The 27,085-nt window shown below is 43.1% G+C and overlaps 1 protein-coding gene across 13 annotated transcripts in view; it reads left to right on the top strand.

Annotated features, from left to right (window-relative positions):
• Window positions 1-25,154, top strand: part of arhgap44a (Rho GTPase activating protein 44a) — a 118,633-nt gene extending 93,479 nt beyond the window's left edge. For 4 of the 13 annotated variants that reach the window (XM_067457069.1, XM_067457094.1, XM_067457049.1 and 1 more), the window contains 4 exons: window positions 632-1,144; window positions 12,463-12,608; window positions 13,801-14,178; window positions 19,876-25,154. In XM_067457069.1, the coding sequence (XP_067313170.1) occupies window positions 632-1,144; window positions 12,463-12,608; window positions 13,801-14,178; window positions 19,876-20,033 (1,195 nt within the window). In that variant the 3' untranslated portion in view covers window positions 20,034-25,154. Of the gene's footprint in view, window positions 1-631; window positions 1,145-12,462; window positions 12,609-13,800; window positions 14,179-15,754; window positions 15,807-19,875 lie in introns of all 13 variants that reach the window. The other 9 variants (XM_067457059.1, XM_067457086.1, XM_067457140.1 and 6 more) reach the window with 7 other exon arrangements.
• The last annotated feature ends 1,931 nt before the right edge of the window (window positions 25,155-27,085 follow it).

Genomic DNA, 27,085 nt, shown 5'->3' with positions numbered 1-27,085 from the left:
AAGACTTTCTTGCCGTGGCTTCCTACTCATTTAATTTCACTAATACTCACCCCATAAGCCCATATGTAAATCACACATTAATGAAGGTGACGCCATGGTTCAGTCATTGCATTTAGGGTTCGCGATGGCTGATGATTTGACTGGCTTACCTCTCCCCCTCTGACACTCTTTCAAGCAATGAAAGAATGCTTTTTGTGTCTGTGTTTAACTGCTCTGGCTTTTTTGTTTTTGGTTAGCTAGATTATTGCATAATCACCAAACTCTCTGACGTTTGGTTGCTTTACCAGAGATTTGTATCCTTCCGGGCGCAGTGCGCAGACACAAGGTCATTTTCAGTTTTTTCTTTTGAATGCATTGCTGTGCTTCTCCTCCCAACGGAGTCGGAAGCCTTTCCTTGCGCCTGTTTTTCGTTGCTACGCTTGCTATTTGCTGAACCTGTTGCTCATTGTCGTGCGCTAAACTGGCTAAAATGCTCATACCAGCTTGAGACAAACATGCAGAGCGAAGGATCCTGAGAGTGTGATCAGTGTTGTATAACGCTAGCGAACCACAGCTGGAGCTGAACATCCGTGTGCAGTTGACCAGAGCTCTCTCTCCTGTGTTTGCTCTTTATTGTTTCCAATATCTGCAGCTCAGACGACGTGTCGCCCAATCGGCCGGATTCCTCACATGTCTATGCGTCCCACGTGGAAGAGCGGCCACCCCCTCCTTACCCTTCCTCGTCCCAACACCACTTCTACCCCAAGCCCCCTCCCTGCGCTCGGCCCGTGGCCCCCGGCCCCGAGTCGCAGCCTCCCAGCTCCCCGCCTCCGCCCCTGCGCTGGACCGGTTTCGGCCCACCCTTGCCCCTGCCCCTGCCCCAACCACCCCCTTCCTCCTCTTCCTCCTCTTCCTCCTCCTCACTCGATATCAACTCCAACCCCAAGCCTAGCTGCCTGCACTTTCTCAAACACGGCCCAGTGTGTGACGCCCCGCATGCCGCTCTGCCTGACGCCAATGCCTCGCCCCTCTACATTAAAACCCCTCTCATGCTGACCCGCCACGACATGTCCCTCGGAAACCCCCCTAGCCTCCCCTCCTCCGCCCCCCCGCCGTGGGCCGCCTGTCCATGTGCCCGCGACAGAGGACCCCCCAGGCTGACTAGGTAAATACCACCTGCCTGCGGCCACCCTGCCTCTGCAACACAGGGCTCCCCACACTGTCTGAGCACTCACCTCAGATCACTCCATACTGGCTCTTTTTTTGTTTTTTTGTTTTTTGTTTGTTTGTTTGTTTTACTTTCTTTGTGATGTTCTTGCTTTTTCGGCCTCATCACACAGATTGCGTAACATTCTCATTTGTCCAGGGAAGCCTGATGTTGCCTAGCAACTGATGATGTCACTGGCCTTTAGCGAAAGTGCATCCTTCAAATTGAAATCAGTGTTATTGTAGTATTCATTGCAAAGCCATTATGTTTTTTTATTAATATTTTGAATCTGTTTTTATATTTTTCATTCTCATTTTAATTTAAAATGTGGTTTTAGTAATTTCGTTGTCATTTTGAGTAGTTTTATTCTTCTTCTCCCAAATATGTCTTTATATTTTATATTCATAGTTTAAATCAAATTCTTTAGATTTGAGTTAGATTTTGTTTGTCATCTTTAGTCTTTTTTTATATATATATATCATTTTTATTGATTTTTAATTTCATTTATAGGTATTTAGTGATTATTAGTGCTGTAAAATCAATTAATCGTACCTAAAATAAAAGTTCGCGATTAATCGATTTGACAGCACTAATAATTAAATAACAAGAAAAATATATGAACTTTTTTTAATATATTTTTTTTTACATCAACTTTAAATTAAAATGAGAAATGTTTAAGCTTTTTATATTTGGTAACACTTTTTTTATTTTAAGGTGACACAGTTACACGTTACTACTTGTAGTTACTGTAGTAATAACAGTAAATTATGTATAATTAGTATCTAACCCTTAACCCAAAACATCTCAGTTACGTATGTAACCCTCGTTCCCTGAAGGAGGGAACAGAGACGTACGTCGTGACTGACGAATTGGGATCACTTCTGGGAGTCCCTTTCAGCTTCGAGATATAGAAAATGGGCCAATGAACATTGGCGTGCGTGCTTTGCATATATCACCCCGCCCCGCTGCGCGGGTATAAAGTGGAAGCGATCGCCACGCACTGTTGTTTTTCACTGAGGAGCCGAACTAGTGGCTCGAGCTGCAGTGATGGTACAGCAACTGTGGCAACGGGACGTACGTCTCCGTTCCCTCCTTCAGGGAATGAGGGTTACATACGTAACCGAGACGTTCCCTTTCAGTCTGTCACTACGACGTACGTTGTAACCGACGAATTGGGATCCCTATAGAAAACGCCACAGTTACTACCACTTCCAGCGCCCTGCGGGAGTCCCTCGGACCCCGTCTAAACGGATGGGGAATTTCCTGCAGGGAGAGTCACACTGCCATCCCACAAGACCCAAACAGTGGACTATTGGATAACACTGGGAAAGCGTGCCCCTGGAGGCCGCTGCTGAAGCCACACTACCCCAAAGGGGGCTGTCATGTGGAAATTACACGTATGGACTGGCCGTGGGCAGTACAACATATGGGAGTCCCAGGGGTGGCCCCGGCTCTCTTGGGCGGGGGACAGTCACCGCACTGAGACGGCAGAGTGGGCTCTGCCGAGGGAAAGACACAGGCTTGCCATAGGGAGCCGTACCATGGAGAATACACATATGGGACCGCCGTGGGGGTCACAACATATGGAACCCAGCCTAACACAAGTTCCACCAATGCATACGAGTGTTAGACCTGGCATCAGACGCAACGCCAAGTCTGACTGCCGCGGGCTGCGGAGGACTCGACAGGGTTCGCCATACTGGGGAACGACTGGAGCATATAAGCGCACGTATCCATTCCATGAGGAAGGGAGTGGCGCAGCAAGCCGACACTAGAACAGGCACTCCGGTGCTACCGACGATGGGAAGTGAGTACACCGGAAGATACCGGCTATAAAATCTAGCAAGCGTGTTGGGTGTCGCCCAGCCCGCAGCTCTACACATGTCTGTCAGCGAGGCACCACGAGCCAGCGCCCAGGACGAGGCTACACCCCTGGTGGAGTGGGCTCTAAACCCGAGCGGGCAGGGCACGTCTTGGGACTCATAAGCCAAGACAATGGCATTCACTATCCAGTGGGCCATCCTCTGCTTGGAGACAGTCTTTCCCTTCTGCTCTCCTCCGTAACAGATGAAGAGCTGCTCTGAGGTCCTAAAGCTTTGCATTCTGTCCACATAAATCCGAAGAGCTCGGACAGAGAAAAGCCAGGGCTGGGTCTGCCTCCTCCGAAGCCAGCGCTTGCAGGCTCACCACCTGGTCCTGGAAGGGAGTGGTGGGAACTTTTTTTATTATTTTTTTATACACCCTAAGGGTGGAGAGAGACAGCCTTCTCTCCAACCCATCTTGTAGAAAGGAAAGCACGGCCCCGACCGAACATCTTCGGGGGTCTTCTCGATGAGAAGAGCACCAGTCGACGAACAGGTTCCACTTCAAAGCATCGAGGTGCCTCGTGGAGGGAGCTCTAGCGGAAGTGATCGTGTCTACCACAGCCTGTAGCAGGCCACCTAGAACCTCCGCGTCCCGTCCAGGGACCAGACATGGAGTTTCCAGAGGTCTGGACGCGGGTGCCAGAGGGTGGCCCGTCTCTGAGTCAGGAGGTCCTTCCTCAGAGGAATGGGCCAAGGAGGTGTTGTCGCAAGGAGCACTAGTTCTGGGAAGCACGTCCTGTTGGGCCAGTATGGCGCCACCAACAGGACCTGCTCCTTGTCCTCCCTGACCTTGCACAATGTCTGTGCAAGAAGGCTCACTGGGGGAAACACATATTTGCGTAGGCCCCGGGGCCAGCTGTGCGCCAGAGCATCTGTGCCTAGGGTCCCCAAAACAACTGGCAATGGGCCGTGTCTGGGGCAGCAAACAGGTCTACCTGTGCGGCCCCGAAACGATCCCAGATCAGCTGGACCACCAGGGGATGGAGTCTCCACTCTCCTGGAAGCACCGGCTGTCGTGAGAGCTTGTCGGCTGTACGATTGAGCAGGCCCTGAATGTGAGTGGCACAAAGTGACCTCAGATACTTCTGACTCCATAACAGGAGGTGGCGGGCGAGTTGTGACATGCGACGGGAACGTAGACCACCCTGTTTGTTGATGTACGCTACGGCCGCAGTGCTGTCCGTATGGACCAGAATGTGCTTGCCCTGGAGTGGTGTCTTGAAGCGGCTCAGGGCAAGACGAACTGCTAACAGCTCTAAGCAGTTGATGTGCCATTGCAGTTGAGGCCCAGTCCACAGACCTGAAACTGCAAGCCTGTTGTACGTGGCACCCCAGCCAGTGGATGAGGCATCCGTGGAGACAATCGTATGCCTGGATACCTGTTCTAGGGGCACCCCCGCCCGTAGAAATACAGGGTCCGACAACAGGCTGAAGGTTTGGCAGTTTGACGGTGTAACTAAGACACAGAGGGACAGGCTGTGCCACGCCCACCTCGGGACGCGGTCGTGTAGCCAGCGTTGAAGCGGTCTCATATGGAGCAACCCGAGCGGCATGACCGCCGCTACGGATGTCATATGCCCCAGGAGCCTCTGAAATTGTTTCAGTGGGACTGCTGTCCTGCGTTTGAACAAATTCAAGCAGTTCAACACCGACTGGACACGTTCCTCGGTGAGGCGCGCTGTCAGGCCGACCGAATCCAGCTCCATACAGAGAAAAGAGATCCTCTGCGTCGAGTTTGCTCTTTTCCCAGTTGACCCGAAGCCCCAACTGGCTGAGGTGCTTGAGCACCATGTCCCTGTGTTCGCACAACTGCTCTCGTGACTGAGCTAGAATCAGCCAGTCGTTGAGGTAGTTGAGGATGCGAACACCACGCTCTCTCATGGGAGCAGTGGCTGCCTCCACAACTTTCGTGAAGACACGGGGCGACAGGGAGCGTCTGAAGGGTAGGACCTTCTACTGATATGCTCGTCCGTCGAATGCAAAGCGTAGAAACGGTCTGTGTCGAGAGAGAATCGAGACATGAAAGTGCGCATCCTTCAGGTCGATTGCTGCAAACCAATCTTGGGGATGGATGCACCTGAAGATGCGTTTCTGCGTTAGCATTCTGAACGGTAGCCTGTGAAGGGACCGGTTCAAGAACCGCAGATCCAAGATCGGCCGTAGCCCGCCGCTTTTCTTGGGTACAATGAAGTACGGGCTGTAAAAGCCGGTCTTCATATCGGCTGAAGGGACCGGCTCGATCGCGTCCTTCGCCTGTAGGACTGCGATCTCCGCCTGAAGCACCGGGGCGCCCTGCTTCGACACAGAGGTGAAGTGAACGCCCCTGAACTTGGGGGGACGCCGGGCGAACTTAATCGCATAGCCGAGTCTGATGGTGCGGATGAACCAGCGGGACGGGCTGGGGAGCGCTAGCCAGGCCCCCAGCAACCGAACCAGCGGGACCAGCGGCAGACGTACCCACAGCGGGGCAGTGCAGCGGCATGCAGGGACCCGACCCGAACGGCGCGGTGGCGGCCTGTGGTGGGGTCTGCGTGGGCATGGCAACACTTACCTGCTTCCGCTGAGGGGGCGTGGTACAGTGGGGAGGCCGCCTGTGGGCGTCCCACGCGCCCCCTGCTGCCGATTGGAGAGGCGCCTGAGGGTGACAGGGCATGGGAGCGTTGAACACCACCAAGCGCGCTCTCTTGGCACCCAGAGATTTTGGAAACTGCTCTTTTTGTGAAGTTTTGGTACCCTTGGGCCAGTGGCGGGACAGATGTTAATGTCAAAAGGAAGCCCCCCGGCCCTCCTCCAGGGGGAGGAAGTGGTGCTGCTGCCACTTCCTGTCGAGCAGACTCCTCCATCTCTGGGTGGCCCGTCTCAGGGTCTCTTACGACGACGCTTCCCACCTGGCTTGGTAGCGGCCTGAGCGTCTTTCCCGCGGCCGGCGGGTGGAGGCTGCTGCTGGGCTGCGGGCGGGCGCCCTCAGTAATGAGCAGGCGGAGGTGCTGCCGCCGTCGGCAGGGTGGGCTCTGCCAAGGTTAAATGTTAATGGGCTCTGCTAAACGGTGCTTTCCACGACCTAGTCAGCTCCTCATCCATCTCCGGGAAGAAAGGCAGGTCCCGCGGAGGCTCACTCGACGGGTTTGCCCTAACCGTGATCCTCAGGTCACCTCGGCCATCCGTCAAAGTAGGCCTATTCTGCTGGGCAAGAATAGACCTAAATCGAGCTATGGGTAGGGGGACTCCACCCTCCCAAAGGTAGGTGAGTCTCGACCTAAGCGCCGAGATAGTCATGTTCCCGCAGTGAGAACACGAGCTATCCACAAACGCTGCCTCAGCGTGCTCTAAGCCCAGGCACGTGATACAGCGCTTGTGACCGTCGGCGGGCAACAGGGAACAACCGCATCCAGAAACGCACAGGTGGAAAGACATCCTGAAAAGGACGGCAAGTCACCTGTGTAGCTCTTTTTGTGAGGAAATCTGCTCTTTTAGTGCTGAAGCACCCAGGGATCGACCGCGGCAGAATAACAGGTGTTGTGTGCAGCCTGTTTCTGCTCTCACCAGAAGAGGAACATGCCCACCGAACCAACTGTGTCGTGTGTGTGTGTGTGTGTATGAGCGTAGTGCAATTTGTTCAGTTTCTTAGTTTGCTGTGAAAACAGCAGCTCTCTCAGCAGCAGTGAGCAGTCTTGTGCCGTCTGGCCAACACGAGCGATTTCCGCCGGCACGCGTTTTCTCTCTCTCTCTCTCGCTAGATAGAAGGCAGTCAGATATTTAATCAATGCAGTTCTGCTTCGAAGTGAAAAACAACAGTGCGTGGCGATCGCTTCCGCTTTATACCCGTGCAGCGGGGCGGGGTGCGATATGCAAAACACGCACGCCAATGTTTATTGGCCCATTTTCTATATCTCAAAGCTGATAGGGGCTCCCAGAAGTGATCCCAATTCGTCGGTCACGACGTACGTCATAGTGACCGACTGAAAGGGAACTGAACCGTAACTCTATAGCAAGTACATGTCATTTATTACTAACACTCAGTAGCAGAGGCAGACAGTAGTGGAGTATTTTTACTTTCCAAGTAATTTTATTTTTCAAGTATATGTATTTTATTGGTTCTTCTTTGGAAAACTTTTACTTCACAACATTCCAAAACATAATATTGTCATTTTTACTGCACTGCGTATCATATTGAATACTTAATTACATTAAAAATGTACTGCTGTATACTTTTACTCAAGTAAAAATAATTACAATTTTACTTGAGTACAAGTAAGAAAGTACTCTACGTTTAAAGTAATTAATAGTTAAAGGTAAAAAAAAACTTTTATTTATGAAATGTAGTGCAATAAAAATTATGACATAATATATTATGCTTTAGAATGTAGTGAAGTAAAAGTTTTCCAAAGAAAAACACTGATAAAGTATATACTTGAAAAATGTACTTGAGTAGAAAGTAAAAATACTTCACTACTGTTTGCCTCTACTCAGTAGTTATTTGAGTGAGTACATTGTAACTATGTCACCTTTAAATAAAGTGTAACCTTATATTTTATTTGATTTCAATTGGTTGGTTTTAGTTTTAGTGTCAGTTTTATTTAACGATAACTACCTGCTGCCCATGGTCACACGGATGCTTATGAATGTATTGATTGAGTCAAGAGGTCTGTTTGCTCATTGGGATAGTCATACTTGATGTGGAAGAACATAAACACCAGCAGCTCTGTTCCAAACCCTAATGAGCTGCCCACCTCGGTAGCTATTTTAGTCATGATAGGCGCCCTCACACCACAAAAACAATAACTGATTTATTCTGCATTTTATGATAGCTCTGGATAATACAAATGTAAAGACTTCACAAAATGAATTGCAAAGGAATTTATTAGCATTATATTAGTAATATCTGGGGCTAGCTGCATTGATTAAATATTTTTTAGTCCAACCCGAAAGTTAGCATCACTCGGCCTGGTTCCCTTGACAGAAAGCAGGATTTTTTCCATAGTTTTTTTGTACTGTTGCAGAAAATAAGTTCTGTGACCACCAAAAGTGTATAATTCTTACACCTTTGGTTCATAATGATGAAAATCTTCATAATTAACTAAACATAGGCTATTAATGAACACCACGGCCACATGATTTCAACGCCTTAGGCTTCTAAAAACTCTTTCAGTCTTTATTCAAAAACCTTTTCCCCTAAATATTTGCAAGAACGTGAACACAATGAGGCTGTGAAAGCGTTAACTGTAAACCCTAATCAAAATAAAATAATTATAATCATTTTTGTTTATTTTAATTTAAACAAACTCAAATTTACTTAAACTACACTGTAAAACTATATATTTGTTGGTTTAACTTTAAAAAAAAGTAAGTAACCTGGTTGCCTGGTTGAGTTTATTGAAATTAAAAATTTGAGTTGATACAATGAAGGAAATTGGTTTAATAAATAGAAACTCAAAATATTATTGTACTGAACCACATACAAAATGTGATAAATCATGAAAATAGTACAATGTGTCATGTTTCACTACCTTTTTTTAAAAACTTTTTTACAGTGTAAGCTGGGATTTCTATTTCCCAGCATGCTTTGCCATGAGTCATGACACTCGATAGGGAGGGTAAACAATTTTTTTGTAATGTTTTGTTTTATTTATGTTAAATGGTAGATTCAGTAGTGTTTAATGTGTGTAATGCTTAGTATTTAATGCGTTGCTATGCTAATTTAGAAGAGTTTCTGTTATGATTTATCTTTTGGGGAGTTATCATCATTGTGACAATTGGAGCATGAGCTAAGTTTGAGTACAGATTTATGTTCTACATTGCCATACTCTTTCAGTAATATATGACCATTTTACAAATGATGATATTAAATAAACATGTTATTCATTGATTATTTGTCTTGTTTACTCAACAACAATTGTTATGCTTTGCTAATTCAATCAAAGCCAATTAGCAAGTTAGCATTAACTGAATTAGCTGGTTACTAAATTGAGTTTAGATTATTTGGGTTTACAGTACAACCTCTGTAATCCAATTTCGCCACTTATTAGCAAGCGGCTTTTACAACGCAAAGTAGTAAAAGCTAAAAATCTCAAGGGGGTAATACTGATTTCAGCCATTTAACCAATAAAAAAAAAAAAAAAAAAACATTGAACACTGAACCAAAAGTGCTAAAATGTTGCTTTGTTTTAAGGCTTTTGGCTACAAAAATATGTCATACCAACAGCACTCTAATGTTTGGTTTGCACTTATACTTCAGGGCTTTAGCTGTTAACCACGATTAGCTTTTTAGTCAGAAGTTGATGGTTTTAGAAGGAAATATATTCTCGTTCTATCTAGAGGGCATTTTATTGGACAAACATTTGATTATTATCTTTGAGGTGACAATATTTAATTAATTGTATAATGTGTTTAATTAATATATTATTTAATTAGCCGTCATTTCACAGTCTCGGTTAACTCAATATTAGTCCGGCTATGAGTAAGCCACTTCTAGCCAAAATAACCTTGAATTTAGTTACATGTCGTTTTTGCCCAAATAACTTGCAAGATGATATATGCTACTCTATCATGTAAGCAAAGGCAACAGTAATTGCAAGGTGTTTCATTTCTTTGACATCTTCATGTTCTAGATGACTAGTCTATTATTGGGCTATAGTTAGATATCTATTACATTAGATTTAGCTTAGACGTCAGGGCTTTGTTCAACCTGTCCTCCAAAAAAATACTCTATAGGTCGTTTTTCAAGCACCTTATTACAACCTATATTTACGTTTTAAAGTCATGTGCCCTCTAGCTGGCGTAAAAATAATGACAGTATCGTGTTACGTCATGAACTGACGTATGACTATCGTTACCAACCAAAATGCATGTTTATTTTAATGCAATGTCTGGACCTTTTACCACCATTTGTCATATTTCCATTTAGCAAAAATATTTTTTTGTTCATTTACAACTACACCCACCCCATCCCTAAACCTACCCAGTGATTTATAGTGCATACACACTTTATGAGCACATGTTTTCCTTGGGATCGAACTCACGATCGCATGATCACATGTTGTTGTTGTATAGTGCAATGCTTTACCAACTGAGCTATACAAAACCTTAAATATTATGCAGATAAAAGGGAAAATGCTTTAAAATGAAAGTGTCCTGCTGTCAATAGTAGCACAACTTTAGAAAACTCTCCTGTGCATCGTATTTAATTCATTAAAATATTGTCGGTAGGGGCGCAACTTTAGTAAACGCTCCTATGGGTCGTATTTCAAGGAAGTTACAAACGACCTATATAGGCGTATTAGTTGGAGGAGATGATATTGCTATGTTTGGGTGGCTATTAGACATCTTTTAGACGCAAAATTTCTTGCTAGATAGCGTCAGATGAAGTCCGTAGACCGCATGACAGCTCACTAGATTTGGGAATAAAGCAATAGACACAAGGTAAAATTGGCCACTTAAAAAGTAATCATTTGAGCAAGATTTAAAGGAGCACTAGGTAACTTTTCAACCTTCATAATATATTTTTTAAGACTCTTGTGATGATAAATCGACTTACAATAGGTTGAATGACACGTCTGCCATAGCCTGATGGGGTCTGTATCGTTTTTAATCGTACTTTTAAACTTCGGGTTTCGGGTAGTAACCCGAGAAAAAGAAAAGAACTACAAAATTCGACTGCTTTACGGCATATACGTCACTTCCACCAACACACACACTTCCTTACATTCGGACGTGCGAGCCCAACTTTGTTCGGCGGATAATATAGTCATGTCCGAAGCAGCAGAGACAAATAAGAAAGAAAAGGTTTTGTTGGAGGAAAGCAATAAGAGGAAACAAAAAAGTGATGGGATTAAAGGCAGGACGAGGATCAAAATGTGACCAGCGTTTGCTCGTCGGCGTGAGCTGAAGGAGGCGTGCCCGACCGATGCTGTCATGCTTGTTACGGTGATTACCTACCACTCAAACATTGAACTGAAGTATCATATAGATTCTGTAAAACGGTAACCAATAGACTACTATAATGGCGCACGCCGCACCACTGTATATATTTTTACAACCCGCCCCGCACCCGCGACCATTAAATAGACATACGGGGTCCGCGGGTTATGAGACGACCCACGCATCACTAGTTCAGGGCTATCAGGGTTGTCATGTCAACAAATGCACGCGCGATGGCATCCCCTGTTGTAGGATGACAGCTCTTACGACAGTAGTTGAGGACATTATTTTTTCCAAACTGTAGGGGGACCCCGAGAGCAAAAGTAGCCAAGTGGGGCTTTAAGTCTTCCCAACTGTGTAGCCATCTGAATTTTAGAACTGTACAGGAAAATCATCGTAAGACTGAAATGAGACAAATCAAATGATAATTCATACATTTCACAGCAAAGTAGGCCACAAAATTTAATTGAGGTGGGAATTGTGTATGTGAAGGCTCTTTTTTTGGACCATTAGTCTCCCTAGTTGATTGAAGGGTTGCGGAAATGTCAAGGAATTACATGAATTCCCATCGCTTGCTGCACATGCAGACTCCATCAATGCAATAAAGATCTATCTAAGATCTTTATTATGAATGCTTAGCATCAATACGGACAATATTAGCCGTTTTACTAATGATGCTGACTGCACTGTACAAGTTCCACATCCCATATCCAAAAGTCGAACGGAACTGCAGAGATTGAGTCATAGATGTGATGGATTCATTTCAAACATAGTCAGGGCAGATACCACAGACTTGTTCTCTGCATGTCTGAACGGATATAGATGTGGACGACCCGTGTCCATGTGTGCAAAATATAGATTTATCTTTCCCAGAGTTTAGTAGAGAGGCGCCTGAATAGAGCTGTCAGAGTGAAAAACAAGCTCCATGCGCTCACTTATAATACAGATACATACTGTGAGTGTGTGTGTGTGTGTGTGTGTGTGTGTGTGTGTGTGTGTGTGTGTGTGTGTGTGTGTGTGTGTGTGTGTGTGTGTGTGTGTGTGTGTGTGTGTGTGTGTGTGTGTGTGTTTGCTGGGCAAGGACACTCAATCCTCCTCCTGCTGACGTGGATGAGAAACACACTCTGTGTAAATCCACCTTCACATGTCTTTGGGGGAAAAAACATCACACCCACATGAAAGCAAATATAGTTGTGGATGTTATAAAATCCCCTTCATGTTATCTGAGCATTCAGCAACAAAACTATTTTGTCATAATTTGAAGCTCTTTTAGCTGATCTGTTAAAGCATGGTGCCAGAAACACAAAGGTTATGAATTCGATTCCCACATCATTTAGGTCAATATTATGTCACGATACTTTTCAGACACCTTCAAAGCCAGGAGCGCTTTAGTTTTGATGGCGCTGGACGTGAGGGTCCTTGCACACTGTTAGTCATTAATGGTTTGGTGGGTGCAGACTGATGGCAGGCAGTCATGTTTGTTTCTCTCTCCAGCACTCTGAAGAGCAAGGAGCTCTCTCCTGTGATTGGCCACAAGGCTGTGCAGGCAGCAGGAGCAACAGTGCCCCCTGTCAGCGGTCAGCAGAGCAGCAGCCAGTCTCCCCACTCGGCCGAGCACAGCCCACACACCTTACGCAAAGGTTCGTCCCAGTGGGGTTCCTCTTTAATGATTTCATAAAATTTCATATAGAGATAAACCTCTTTAAAAGTGGTATAACATCTGATTTGGATGATCAGACAGATCAGTGTATACACCTTTCACTGCACAAATGTGTTTTCCGGGATAAAAAAAAATTCTTAAATCAAGATTAATTTACTTGAGTCCTGAATCACTTGATCAAAACAGATGTGGAAAAGAAAAGAAGCAGAAACAAGCGATTGCATATGTAAAATAATGCGATCATTAACCTTAAATAGCATATAAATCAAAACTACCTAATGTCACTGAATGAAATGTCGACCCTGGATGAGCTTAATGACTGTGAAGCATTATAGGGGTGTTGATGACTTGATCTTCCGTCTGTTTTGATCATCTGATCCATACGTAATCTTTGACAAAAGCATGATTTTCTCAGACACTCGTGCCTTCAAGTTGAAAGGAAAATGCTATTAATTTGATTTGAATGTTTCACCACATAATTTAAAAAAATATTACTTTTAAACAAATTCCCAAGATGCATTGCTCATCATTTTCACCTGAGCGGTAGCCTGACAAGCCAGACCCACATCAAGATGTTTGGTCTGGAAACCCACCATAGACAGGGCTCAATCCGAGGGGCGGGATAAACGGTTGTCTTTCAAACTCCCTCTGCACGCGATTAGATAGCGCTACAACCAACTAGAGCAACGTGAAGCGGAGCTTGTTGATAGATTAAACTTACGTCGTATCCGGGCAGCAAAACTCTGAACACATCTTCCCTTCTTTAAAATGCCGTTCTTTGTTCTTTTATCAGAGAAAAGCTTAACTCCAAGTCTTCCAGAGTCGCGGTCAAAGCTGATTCGAAAAACCACAGTTCGCCAGCTTCTGTTTTAGTAGCACACAAGTGCAACTCTGCTGTCACTATGTTAAGCCCCGCCCACCGACTCTATACACAATGTGATTGGCCTGACCGGAGTTTGGTTTTAACAGCTCAGAAGTGTATTGAGAGTTGCTAGACGACACTCGCGGCAGATTAGATTTGCTACCGCTTGGGTGCGTCTAGATTTCTAGGCTACCTGAGAAGTTCATCCAAAACAAATGTAAATACCAGGTTTACTCCTCGGACCTATTATATAAAATAGTATATTTTATATAATAGTATATTTGATGTTGTTTTCTCTCTTTCCCTACAGTGTCTAAGAAACTGGCCCCTGTGCCGCCCAAGGTTCCCTACGGCCAGTCGGGGGGGATGTCAGACCAATCCACAGGTCAGCCGTCTCCGGTTAGCCTGTCCCCCACTCCCCCAAGTACCCCCTCCCCTTACGGTTTGGGCTGTCCCCCTGGACACGCGCCTACCTCTTCCCCTGGCCAGACCCCATTAGGGGGACCCCATACGTTGTCCTCGCCGCCCTCTCTGACTGGTACGCTCACAAAGTCCCGGCCCACCCCAAAGCCCAGGCAGAGACCCAGCCTACCCCCTCCCCAGCCACCTACCGTCCCCCCTACGGTCCCCCAGCCCCTGGAGCAGGGTCTACTTGACGGATTGTCCCCCGGAGAGAGCATGTCCACAGGTAAACATGCCTCAATGGCAACATCACAAGCGGGAGTCCAGCGTCCCTCTCTCAAACTGTCTGTCTCTCCGTCCTACGCAGGCGATGGACTTTAAGGAGCCAGATCCCCTATGAAATGTGAAGAGATTTGTTTGTCTTAAATATGGGGCGCCCATAGATTCAGTTGCCTTTGAGATGTATAGTATGAAAATTATTTTTTTAATTCCTAGGATTCAATTTTAGCTCTACAACTTGTGAAAAAGTTGAAACAAAGGGAATTCACTCAAAGCCCAGGGATGTACTATATATATTTTACTAGAAAGTGAAGTGTGTAATTTTTGCTCAACTAGCGGAATTGTAAAAATAATAATGAATGCTTCAATACAGGTTTTCTACTGACCCATCCGCCCCACCACAAACAGGTAATCTCACACTAAACTCAAACTCATTCTCTTACTCGAGAAAGAAGCTGATGGACATGTCAGACAGCTCAAACAAACACTTTTTTAAAACTCCACTTAAACTCCACAGGGCCTAATCCCATTTCTACCCCTTACCCCTACCCCTTTGTTTTGTGTGTTCACATGAAAGGGTAGGGGTGTCTTGATTCTCTTTTGGTTGGAGGGGTAAGGGCCAGATAGCCCTTCAAACAAAGATTTTTCGGGACCTCTCCTCAAACGAAGGCTATGAGACAGTGGCAACATGTAGGTCCCTATTATTTCCAGAATACGGAAAACATGGGTGGAATCGTAAATTCGTCATACAAAAAACGAATTTCATATTTATGGTCATGTTCTTGTGTTAAACATTGGCATATCTCCTTTGACATTGGAGCTAGCTACGACGTATGGTGTCCCATTTCATAGGGGAATATTTTGATCCCTACCCCTTTGATTAAGGGGTGATATTGAATTTGATATTGGTGCTTAGTTTATACTCTTTAGACTAGACACGCTACTGAGGATTCCCACGAAACAAAACAATTAACAAGCACTTGCTGAAAATCATCAACTCCGATTGAATTGGCTAGCTTTACTTTCAACTTTCAGCAGTAAAAATGAATTTTTTCAAAGAATTTTAGAGTGAATTTTTCAGTGAATTTTTGCGGGCAAAATCCAGTCACTACGATAGGAATCCACATGAATGGGAATTATATGTGAGGATGAAAGATTTCCCCATGCAGATTCTGCAAGCACTTGTTAAAAATCATCAACTTTAATTTAATGGCACTATCTGGAGCACATGTGTGGTCACATTTATCATTGTTTGGTGAATTTTCGTAATCTAAATCCAGTCATTTTCAGTAGGACTCCACCTCTTTATGCCGTAAGTCTGAGAAAACCTAGAAGCGGAAAAAAATTACACACTTCACCTTCAGTATGAGCCCTACTTATCCTCTCAGCTTCAGTGTGAGACTGTTTGCCTAAAGTAAGGTTTTTGCCTAAAGTAAGGTCTGTGGTCTTTGTATCATTCTAGTGGCCTGCTGTATGGCACTGATTGTATGTTCTATCATGTGAGGCGTGTCTGTCAGTCATTCTCCTGAGCACTGATTGATGTATGACTCTTTTATCCCCTGTCATCGTTGTGCACCTTGCAGCTGTGTGAGGCCAGGGACTGAGTGTGGGCTGAGTGTGAGGGGGACATTTAGGGTAAGCCAGAACCTGCTGTGCCCGTGCCATAGCCTCATCTCACACCGTCTGGCCTGGTGCTTTGGCTGAATCTGGGGCCTACCGCAGCCTTGCTCTCCGTCTCATACCGTAACACTTGCTTCTCCAGCGCTGTCATTCTCTCCAAGTTGCGGGGCTGCCTTTGGCTTCTTCATTCTGTCAGTGTAGTCTGTGCATGGTGTGAGACTGGTCTGTGCATGGCTTATGGCCTTACTTTCCTGAGCAACACCACATATTTTCCAACGTCGTCGCTTATGAAGTTCATCTCAACGCCTCTGGCCCTGACCTCACATCGTGATCCATTCCCCCTCCCAATATCCTCACCACCGCATAGGTGGGCCTAGGTAAACCCTAACCAAACTCTCTTTGAGTCGAGTCCATCACAGGGCGGCAGCTCTCCGCCCCCACAGTCATGACTACGCCATCTGCGTCCATCTCATTCTTACACAGGGGAGGTCATCACAATCAGATACCGTCCACCAATCCAAATAGTCCACTGACAAGTTTATTAATGTTACCACATCTTCAATTTGCACCCATCTTGTTGTCTATGTGTGGAGTATTTTAGTCATTGTGGTCAGTGTTGGGGGTAACGCGTTACAAGTAACGTGCGTAACAGGTAACGTGTGTTACATGTAATGTGCGTTACAGGTAACACACATTATATAATCGTATTTTGTCAGGTAGCAAATAATGTTACTTTTTTTCATTTACACTCAAAGATACTTTTTCAAACAGGTAATGCCACATAATATTTAACAAGTAACTACTTTTTGGCTTCTTTTCTGATACAATTGGAAATCTTTACACTGTCAAATTAAGGTTCCAAATCCTGCGCATTGGCGGATAAAAGGCATAGTAAAGCCACCTTATGGGCCTTTCACACAGAACGCGGCAACGACACCACTGCGCTAAGAAATCCATTCCTTTCAATGGCTTGCGGCGCGCAAGGACTGTTTTTTGCTGCATCGCACACCATTGACGAGCTTACGCGCATGTCTCGGTCAAAGTTCAATTTTTTTTTACTTTTGCCACTGCGCTCTGTGGTAACGTTACATTGATTCAAGCACTGTGCCCAGCAAACTGTCGAACTGCTCCCTACTGAGCCGAAAGTACACATGGAAACTTGTTCTCTTAGCTCTTTTGCGAACCTAAATTCACCAAACTGTTCACTGGACCTAAGGGTTTCATGCACCCACAGCCTCTTCTTCCTTGCTCTCTTCTTCTTCTTCTTCTTCTTCTTCTTCTTCTTCTTCTTCTTCTTCTTCTTCTTCTTCTTCTTTTTTTTTTCTTCTTCTGACTAGCAGGGCTAATGCTGTCGCTCGCTTTGTAGCACGGGACAGATACATATTTGCCCCTGACAGAATGAATAGACAAATAGACTTAAAAGTTTTGAAAACTCTGCCTTCTTTGCTTTGGCCAGCGAAGCGCATATCGCATTGTTTCTGAAGGGCTACGCTGAACCCCGCGGCAAGCGCAACGCATTCCGCATCCTGTGTGAAAGCCCCATTAGGGTGTTTTCACACCTACACTCTAAAAAATGCTGGGTTAAAAACAACCCAAGTTGGGTTAAAATTGCACCGACCCAACAATTGGGTTGTTTTAACCCAGTGGTTGAGTTGTTCTTACCCAGCAATTGGGTTGTCTTAAGCAACATTTAACCCAACCACTGGGTTAAAACAACTCAACCATTGGGTTAAAACAACTCAATTGTTGGGTCGGTGCATTTTCAACCCAACTTGGGTTGTTTTTAACCCAGCATTTTTTAGAGTGTATAGATTGTTTGTTTTGTTCCAAAACAGGGACTTAATTTGTTACAATGTTGCATTTATTTTGGGTTCCGTTCGCTTTCTTAAAGCAACCTTTCAAAGCGTATCAAAATATTTTCATGCAAATCACATGCAAATACAACTGTCTCTTAGTGGTCAGAGTTTGCGTCATCCATAAAGATGATTGACAACTTCGCTTCATGAGCTTATTATGGATTTATTTGTAACTGTCAAGACACAAGAAAACACTATATGAAGCAAGTCTTGATCGGGACAGAAATCTTACGACTCTTTTGGGTTTCAACTGTGATAACTTATGTGCTCATTCACACTACTGCTTTTGTATAGCACATTTCCCGAATTATAATACTATTTGGTTTGTTGGTCCATTAGGTCAGATTGCTTTCACACCTCATGCAAACCGTCCCAGAGTTTGTTTGCAATCGGTTTGAGACTGGTTTCAGAGCCATTGTTTTGGTGCGGACCCGAGCGTGATTGCAGTGTTCACATATGCCTAAATTAACCGAACCAAGGGAGAAAACGCACCAGGTTCTAAAACAAACTCTCAGGTGTGAAAGCACCCTTAAAATATGTGGCGTTACAAATAGAGACGTGTACAATGCATTGTTCCCAGCAATTGTAATTCCTGTGTAAAAACATTTATGCAGACATTGTGTGACATGTTTCATGCTATATTTGTTGTTGCAGGCAAATTATGTCAGGGGACAAATACTTTTTCACAGCAAAAAATACCTCAGAATTTATACAAACATCTGCAAGCGAAGCAGGAAACCACAATTATAGATTTTCTACTTGATGGCGAGACAAAATAACACAAAGTATAATGTCACTTAATGTAAATGGTAACAATGTAACTGAATTAGCTACTTAGTAAATGTAACACGTTAGTGGCCGTTCACAGAACTCGTTTTGCCATTCCACTGCGCTGCTTTTTCATTGTTTTTCAATGCAAGACAGACGTGTTTAACTGTAGCGTCTTCTGCAGCATCTCAAACGACACGCCATTCTCAAAAGGCGGCACTCAATAAAAAAAAAACATCTTTACACCTTGCACATTTTTCTTACGGAAGAGGATTAGGGCCAAGCAAAAAAAAAAAAAAAAAAAAAAGCATCTCAAGATTAAAGTCATTATAATGCGAGATTAAACTCGTTAAATTTCGAGAAAAAAAGTCGAGATACAATCTCGAGAATAAACTCATTAAATATCGAAAATAAAGTCGTTCTGTTTCGAGAAAAAACTCGTTATATTTCGAGAAAAAAAGTCGAAATAAAATATTGAGAATAAAGTTGTTGTGTTTCGAGAAAAAACTCGTTATATTTTGAGAAAAAAAGTCGAAAAAAAATCTTGAGAATAACGCATTCGATCAATGTTCATAGCATACTGATAGAGGACATGGCAGAATTGGATCACTTAGTCAAGCTATATTTCAGACTTTCTTTCAGTAACAAAGAAATACTATCAACTTTAGCTAATTATGACAAAATTATATTAATATCCTCTATCAGTATGCTATGAACACTGATCGAATGCGATATTCTCAAGATTTTATTTCGACTTTTTTTCTCAAAATATAACGAGTTTTTTCTCGAAAAACACAACGACTGTTCTCAATATTTAATGAGTTTATTCTCAAGATTTTATTTCGACTTTTTTTCTCGAAATTTAACGAGTTTAATCTCGATGCTTTAGATGCTTTTTTTTTTTTTTTTTTTTTGCTTGGCCCTAATCCTCTTCCATATCTTTCTATTCCACTGACCCGTGTCTCGTGTTTTTAACAGCAAAACGTGTTCTGTGTGAACCGGCCCTTACTTTTAACTAGTAACATTCCCCAGCACTGATTGTGGTGAACTGTTTATTCTGTTATTTTTACTTCCTGAAAAACATCAAAAAGCTTTATGTATTACTTTATATTTTATATGAGAGTAGCAGAGATTTTGCAGTGAAGCAGGAGAAGCAAGCACAACAGGCCTCATATCAAACAATTTCCTCCCCAATGGCTCAGTGTGACAGAATCCCTGTGTAAAATGCCAGGAAACAGTCTGACGTGCCCCTCTCCTGCTGCAACACACATCCGACACCCTTCGCTGACTTTGCCTCTTAACAGTGGCCTTGAAACTGAAATTACCTTTTGCTTTCTCTCTCCTTGTGTTTTTCGACATCCTCATCATCGTCATTTCCATCGTTTCTCTCTGTTTCACTCTAAAACTGTCTTGTCGCTTCACTTTTGTGGCCATTGCCCTCATTTCCCATGATCCTGTAGCAGATTTCTTCAGTTTGGAAATTCCCTCCATCAATGTCAATCTGGACAGCCTGTTGGACGAGTTCAGGGTGGGCCCATGTCGGAGCTCCCTTGCTGCGATCAGCTCTCCGGAGGGGGAGTCCGTGTCCGAGGAGGAGGGCCAGAGCACCACGCTATGACCCCTGAGCCCACCCAGCAGCTTCGCCCAGAACTTGCCTACTTCTGCTGAGGCCCAACTGGAACCCCTCCTTGGCCAAACCCTGATTCACGGATACTACATGAGGGACTAGATAAGACGCCAACCACACAACAGGTGCCATAGAAAGCAACAGAATGGATTTTGTTCAAATTGCCTCTGGAGGAACCTGAAGTTTTGTGTTACGTTACCAGTTTCTCTCTGAACAATTCTGTTTGTTTCGTTTTGTTGTGTCGTTGGTTTTATTTGATTGGGATGTTTGTTTGTTTTTTCCTGCCTTATCAGAGCTGCAATTACAACACAGTGCACATACAGTAGGGAGCAGTCTGCAGACTATAAAGGAACCTCATTTACTTTATCTTGCTGAAGGCTTCGAACTGAGACCCACCCTCACGGCGTGGGCCATCTTTGTTTTCCCTACAGGGTCAATGCCATGCTCTTTATAGGTGACTTGGCATATCGCATGTTTAAGTCTAATTTTGCAATGCTGAGGTTTCTTTCTTTCTTTCTTTCTTTCTTTCTTTCTTTCTTTCTTTCTTTCTTTCTTTCTTTCTTTCTTTCTTTCTTTCTTTCTCTCTCCATTCCTTCCTTCCTTCTTTTCTCAATCTCTCTAACCTACACTATTCGCTACTTTAGCAATCCAATCCAATTGACCTTTCGCTAAGCCTCGCCTTAATATGCTACTGACAAATCCGGCCCTAACGACTATTGGCTCCAATTATATTATCAGACAAGTGCTCATATAAGTGCTTCACTATATAAATCTGCCTCCGAAGTGCACTTCGGAGTGAGAACAATTAATGGCCGCCATATTAAAGGGTTGTTCAAATCCGGGATGGTCAAAACTGGCCAACTCAAAGGGCCCTTCGGAATGAAGGATTAACAGTTTAACAATTTCCTCCCATGATTCTGTGATTCACACAATTGAGCGATTATGGCATATAATCTTTAATTGGCTCTGCAAAGTTGTGAACTCTTCTTTGAACAGTTTTTTGATGTGGTCCCTTATTCTCCGAAGCTCTCAGTTTGGAGGTTAAACACCTCAAAGGAATTAAGGCATAGAGATACGTCCTTCAGAATGGAAATGCAGGGAAAATGGTTTAAGATAAACATGTTTAAATGGAATTTTATCCAAGAACACAATAAACTCTAGACTTATTGTTGGCACTTCAAATAGTGATGAAAGATACCCATATACTAGTCTTGCGTAGCCAGACTTTTTCGCAGCTTTAATTGGCCACGGACCGCCCAAGAAGACATTTGCCGCATGTAACGCATCCAATCACTGTTCGTTTTGTTCCGCGTCATGTTTAGGGGCGTTAAAATGTGAAGTTTAATGTCCCTACAATAACAGACCGCATCTAATAAAGCATTAATTCAAGAATGTTCACTGCAAAAAATGGAGCCCGCAAACTTCACATACTTTTGAATATCCAGTGCTTAGTTGACCCTCATAAGCGCTCATTGTCAGTTGTAAACATGGCGGTGGTTAAGTGTACCATATGCAACAGACAATTCAGCCAACAGTCTGTGGGCGCCATGTCTGAGACTAAGGCCCCGTCCACATGGAGATGCGTTTAGCTGTATACGTATAAATGTTGTACCGTATCAGCGTTCCACACAGATCCAGCGTTTTGAAAGCATGAATCCGATATTTTGAATCCAGGTCCCAGAGTGGATCAATCTGAAAACGACATTCTTGTGTTTTCGTGTGTACAGCCGTCATTTAGTTAACGTATTTGCATTATTGTAAGGGTAGGTTTGGGGTTGGGGTAGGTGTAGGCGTTAATAAAACACGTACGGATCCATTTGATCTGTTAAGTACCAAATGTATTTATTGTTATTTTAGCGTGAGATTTTGCCTCACTCCCTACCATTGCTTTACCCCTTTGTGGTGTGGCAAGCAGCGGGGCGAGGGACCGCGAGAGCGGGCCGGTGATGAGTGTTAATGAGTGCCTTGGCACCTCCTTTTATGCTCCCGTCACTTGGCCGCGAGACAAGACCGGTGTGTCACGCAGCTGGTACTCATTAACGTTACCACTCGTCACCGGCCCGCTCTCGCGGTCCCTCGCCCCGCTGTTTGGCACACCACACCCTTCTATTCATAACTCTTCTTCTCCGTTTTAAGTGTATTTCTGTGGCAGAATTACAGCGCCACATACTGGCCTGGCATACATACTACATCGTTTTGAGTCATTTTCATTGCTCTCGTGTGTACGCAAATATTTCTTGAAATGAGGGTAAAAAAAGATTGGATAGAGAAAGCTCTGGCTTCGTGTGGACGGGGCCTAAGACAACCCATATACACACACAGTGTCTCCCCCTTTTGCAAATCTTTAAAGCTCGAGTAGTTGTGAAGCGCATGAGGTCATTTGAACACTGCATAAACCCTCATTCCCAAATTAACATGTTGAATAGTTAACTTCCCATTCATTCCCGTGGGACGATTCAGTTAAGGTTGTCTGAGAACAGAAACTGAGGAGGTGGCGCTTAGCGGAGGGTCAATTCAGTTCATATTTTGTGCGTTTATGTGTGCTAGAACAATACCAGAAGTTTCTGAAACACACATAATACAGTAACATCAACAGCGACTCCTGCTGCATTAGAGTGTATTTTCTTAAAGGCTAAATCCAATATAATGAATTATCCAGGGTTCCCACAGTCATGAAAAAAATGTTATCAGGAATGTCATGGGAAATGAATAACATCTATACAAATTCCTGATTTTTCTTTATAGTCAGTATAATTGTTTTCTAATTTTGTGAAGTCTATTTCAAAATCCTTATCCTGGAAACTGGAAAAAACGTTCATGGAAATTCATTGCTCTGAAGGTGTGGGAACCCTGGGAAATCTCAATTCCTCACCCTTTACCCGCAAAACAGAAACAGTACTTGTGATAAATTGGGTCACTGCAAAAACATTTCTTCACGATCAGGACTTTGGGCAGCCGCTCCTGAGATCAACCACCAGTTCTGTTCTAACTGCACTGCCTTGCATTTTCTGTTGTGTTTCCGCATCCATATGCCCTCCAAAGTGCTTCAAATGCAGTGCCACACTATCCTTTATGTATATACCAATACTGTATATAAAGATGTGTAGATAAGTGTCAACGAGAGGACAATGTAAAGGCAAATATGAGTTATATATTCATAAATGTGACATGCCATATTTATCTTGTATAGAGATAATGTTCTAAGTATTATTTTGTCCCTGAACACTTTTTGTCAGGTTCACATAGCAAGTCCGTTTTTTGCACTTTTGTAAGCCATGAACTAGATGTAGAAATTTGAATGCAGACGTGGCAGAAGTTTAGATAGACTTGCTCCCGAGAGAGATTTTATCCCTAAACCGACCTCATCAATAACAGCCTTAATCAACAGCATAAGTCAACAACACAATCTACTAGTTATTATAAGTCGACAGATTGTATAACATCTGTTCAGTCTTAGTATTGTATAGCAATTGTATGGCTGATTATTTTAATGAATATACACTGGCCCTAAAATGTTTTGGACACGTCTGCAAAGATCTTTTCTCAGAACTAACTAACTTGCCATTTTACCCAACTAGTGATTTTTTGTGGGTGCACAATGTCAGTTCCCCACATCACATGAACTATCAACATGATCCGACAACCACAATGTGTCCACATAATTTTTAGGGCCACTATATAGCATATCTCCCCATAAAATCAATGGAAAGATACTGATTTATAACTTGGCAGGGATCCTTTTTGTGAATTGTCATCTCAAAGATATCAGGCCCTAAAAATCCAAAAAAAAGTCTCATTGCTTTTGCCCAGACACATAATCTGAGATGGCACGAGTCTGGTCATCTGTTTCATCAGTAGACAAGATTATACGAGACTACTGGATGCTGCAATTTCTCTTGTCTGAACTTGTACAAAAGCTGCAGGACTTTATTAAGGTCAAAGAAACATTTGCTCACTTTCTGTCCCGTGAAAGGCATGGGCACAACAAACCGTCTCTGTTCTCATATACGAAGGACTCTACTTCCAACGGTGGATAGCCATGGCTTCTTTCTTTGAATAAGCATTAGTGTACGTCAGGGACAAAAGGACCTTTTTTTTTTTTTTGCTGAAATCTGTGATATGCCTCAGTGTGTGTTCTTGATGAAATATAGTCTAATGATTATTGGTGACTGAGTAATAGTTGTAGTGATTACACAATGATAATTGCAAGTGCCCTCACATTCAGTATTTATAACCTGAAGCTAACGGCGAGTTTCGTGCGTACGTGAGGTTCTGTCTGTGCCGTTCCCCGCGGTGTTCTGTGAGGAGGTCTGTTCGAGTGTTTCTGACTGAATGTGATTTAGCCTTTACTTGGAAGTGCACTATAGAGTAAAGGCCCCTTATAGCAGCTGCAATAGAAGCATGGTTTATTTTCTTTATGAACATGAAACTTTTGCTCATCTCTCTCTCTCTCTCTGTTAGCAGTTATAAAGAATGCTTTTGTTGTTGGTAATGAAGATGTGGGACGGTTTTATACAGTATGTACATGCATTCTCATTCCAGTTCAACTCTCCATTGGTTATCACACACTTTTCTAAGGTGAAAAGGCACAGCTACACTCTCAGAAAAAAAAGTACAGTAGAGGTACAATTTAGTTCCTTGGGGAACAAAACATATAACTGTACCTTTAACGGTACACAATTGGTCCTTAGGGTACAATTATACCATTGCTTTCCTCAGTTTGGTCCTAGTGAGCCGCTGTCCTGCAGAGTTTGTTTCCAGCCCTGAAAGACGTCTATAGAAGCTCTTATTGAGAATGAACAGGTTTAGATATTGATGTTTTATTGAAAACGTTTGGTCACCATTATGGAGATCAGTGTTTCCTTTAGTTGGGCAGTTTGACTTGAATTTTAAAGTGTGTTTTTGGTTTTTGTTACGGTGTAAACAAAACACAATTGTTTAAAGCACAAGAAGCCATAAACAAAATCTATCATGAAGAATAATGTTTGACTAACCTAAACACCATCTTTATTTTACACATAAAAATAATAATAATAAATAATATTCACCAACAGCACTTTCTTGCCACAGATCAGATGTTCTAAATTTTGATTTTTAAAAATATTCTAAGGGGGGGGGGGGGGGGGGGAGTTTAGACGCACACAGATATCAAGAATCAGCATATGAATCTCAACAATCGTGACATAGTTAATGCTGCACTGAATGCTGGGAGCCATGAGTTTTATACTGTGGTGGCTATAGCTAAACTCTGGAGGACATCAAATCTCTAGGACCGAACTTGCCTACCCCTGACTTAGGGTACCACCCCAGTGACGGCCACTTGTACCTTAAAAGGTACAAGTTAAAAGGTTTTTTTTCGCACTTGTACCTTAAAAGGTACAATTTTGTACTTTTTTTTTTTTTTTTTTTTGACAGTGTATGTTATCTAAGGGGCCGTTTACACAACATTGTTTTCACTAAAAACTGAAAATTTGTATGCGTTTTGGCTGTTCATTTACACGACTATGGAGTTTTGGGGGCCTGAAAAAACACACTTTTGAAAATGGGTCTGAATTTGCAGCTGGATCTCACGAAAATGCGTATAAATAGTACGAGTGTGCAATGTTGTGAAATGTATAGGCTATGGCAAAACTCAATTTGGCGTGCATATGCTACGGTTTTTTTTTCGCATGCATATGATACGCACTTTATGGCGTATTATACGTACGAACCCCCCACCCCACCACCCTAAACCTACCCAAGATCGTGTCATATACACGCTATGAAGTGCGTATCATATGCACACGAAAAACAGCGTATCATACGCACGCCAAAATTTGTTTTGGTGTATACATTCCACCACATTGCACACTTGTACTATTTATACGCTTTTACATGAGATCGGGTTGGAATTTGTGAAAATGGTGACGTCATGCTCATGCGAGTTCACTTTATAGGTGTGTAGTGTTTCTAAAATAATAACAGGCATGACTTTTATCTATCTTTTTATAAGATTTTTTTTTCAAGTTTGATGTCTGAAACTGCTGTATTTGTGACAAAATCGTGTGTTTATCTAAACATAACATTTCTAAACTAGTTCCTAATAATGTTCACTGTAAACTGCAACAGTCGGGTTCTGGAATTAAAAACTCCATTCGATTTTTAATGATAACAACATTTTTGACAGCCTTACTGTAAGATACAAGGTTGTTAATTGATAGTACTTGCTTCCATAAGCCCACATTATTTTAACTAAGTTACCCATGATGCTGTATCTAAAATTCCAAAAACGTGGCAAAAGATCTCACACTCATGCAAATAAAAAATCGAGAGTAGATACACTCTATTAAATTACTGCAGCTTCTACTACATCATAAAATTCATTTTTGCTAAAGATATAATCAACAACTTTAATAGTTTTTAATTTGTTCATTTATACAACAACAGCATTTTGAGGGTCTAAAAAACGCAAACTTTTGAAAAGGGTTTTTTAAAAGCAATACGATTATCGCCTCTGTGTGAATTACAAAAACGCAAATTTGTGAAACCGGTGATGTCAATTTATAGGCACGTGGTGTTTCTTCGCAAAGTGACATCGCCACCTACTGGCCTGGCATGATAATACAGCGTTTTTAGTCAAGCTGCTAGGCGGCATTTCTAGGGCTGCAGTTCTAGGACCCTAGCAATGATTTAGTGATATATTTTCCTAACCAACCCCTAGCCCTAAACCGACCAGTTTCTAATATAAATAAATATAAATTATGTATTTGAAATATTTGCACACATTTAAGTACACTCTAAAAAATGCTGGGTTAAAAACAACCCAAGTTGGGTTGAAAATGCACCGACCCAACAATTGGGTTGTTTTAACCCAATGGTTGAGTTGTTCTTACCCAGCAATTGGGTTGTCTTAAGCAACATTTAACCCAACCACTGGGTTAAAACAACTCAACCACTGGGTTAAAACAACTCAACCATTGGGTTAAAACAACTCAACCATTGGGTTAAAACAACTCAATTGTTGGGTCGGTGCATTTTCAACCCAACTTGGGTTGTTTTTAACC

Source organism: Pseudorasbora parva, chromosome 2 (assembly GCF_024679245.1).
Source record: "Pseudorasbora parva isolate DD20220531a chromosome 2, ASM2467924v1, whole genome shotgun sequence".
Lineage (NCBI taxonomy): Eukaryota > Metazoa > Chordata > Actinopteri > Cypriniformes > Gobionidae > Pseudorasbora > Pseudorasbora parva.
Note: the sequence above shows the minus strand (reverse complement) of the source record. Positions and strands in the feature narration are given on the sequence as shown.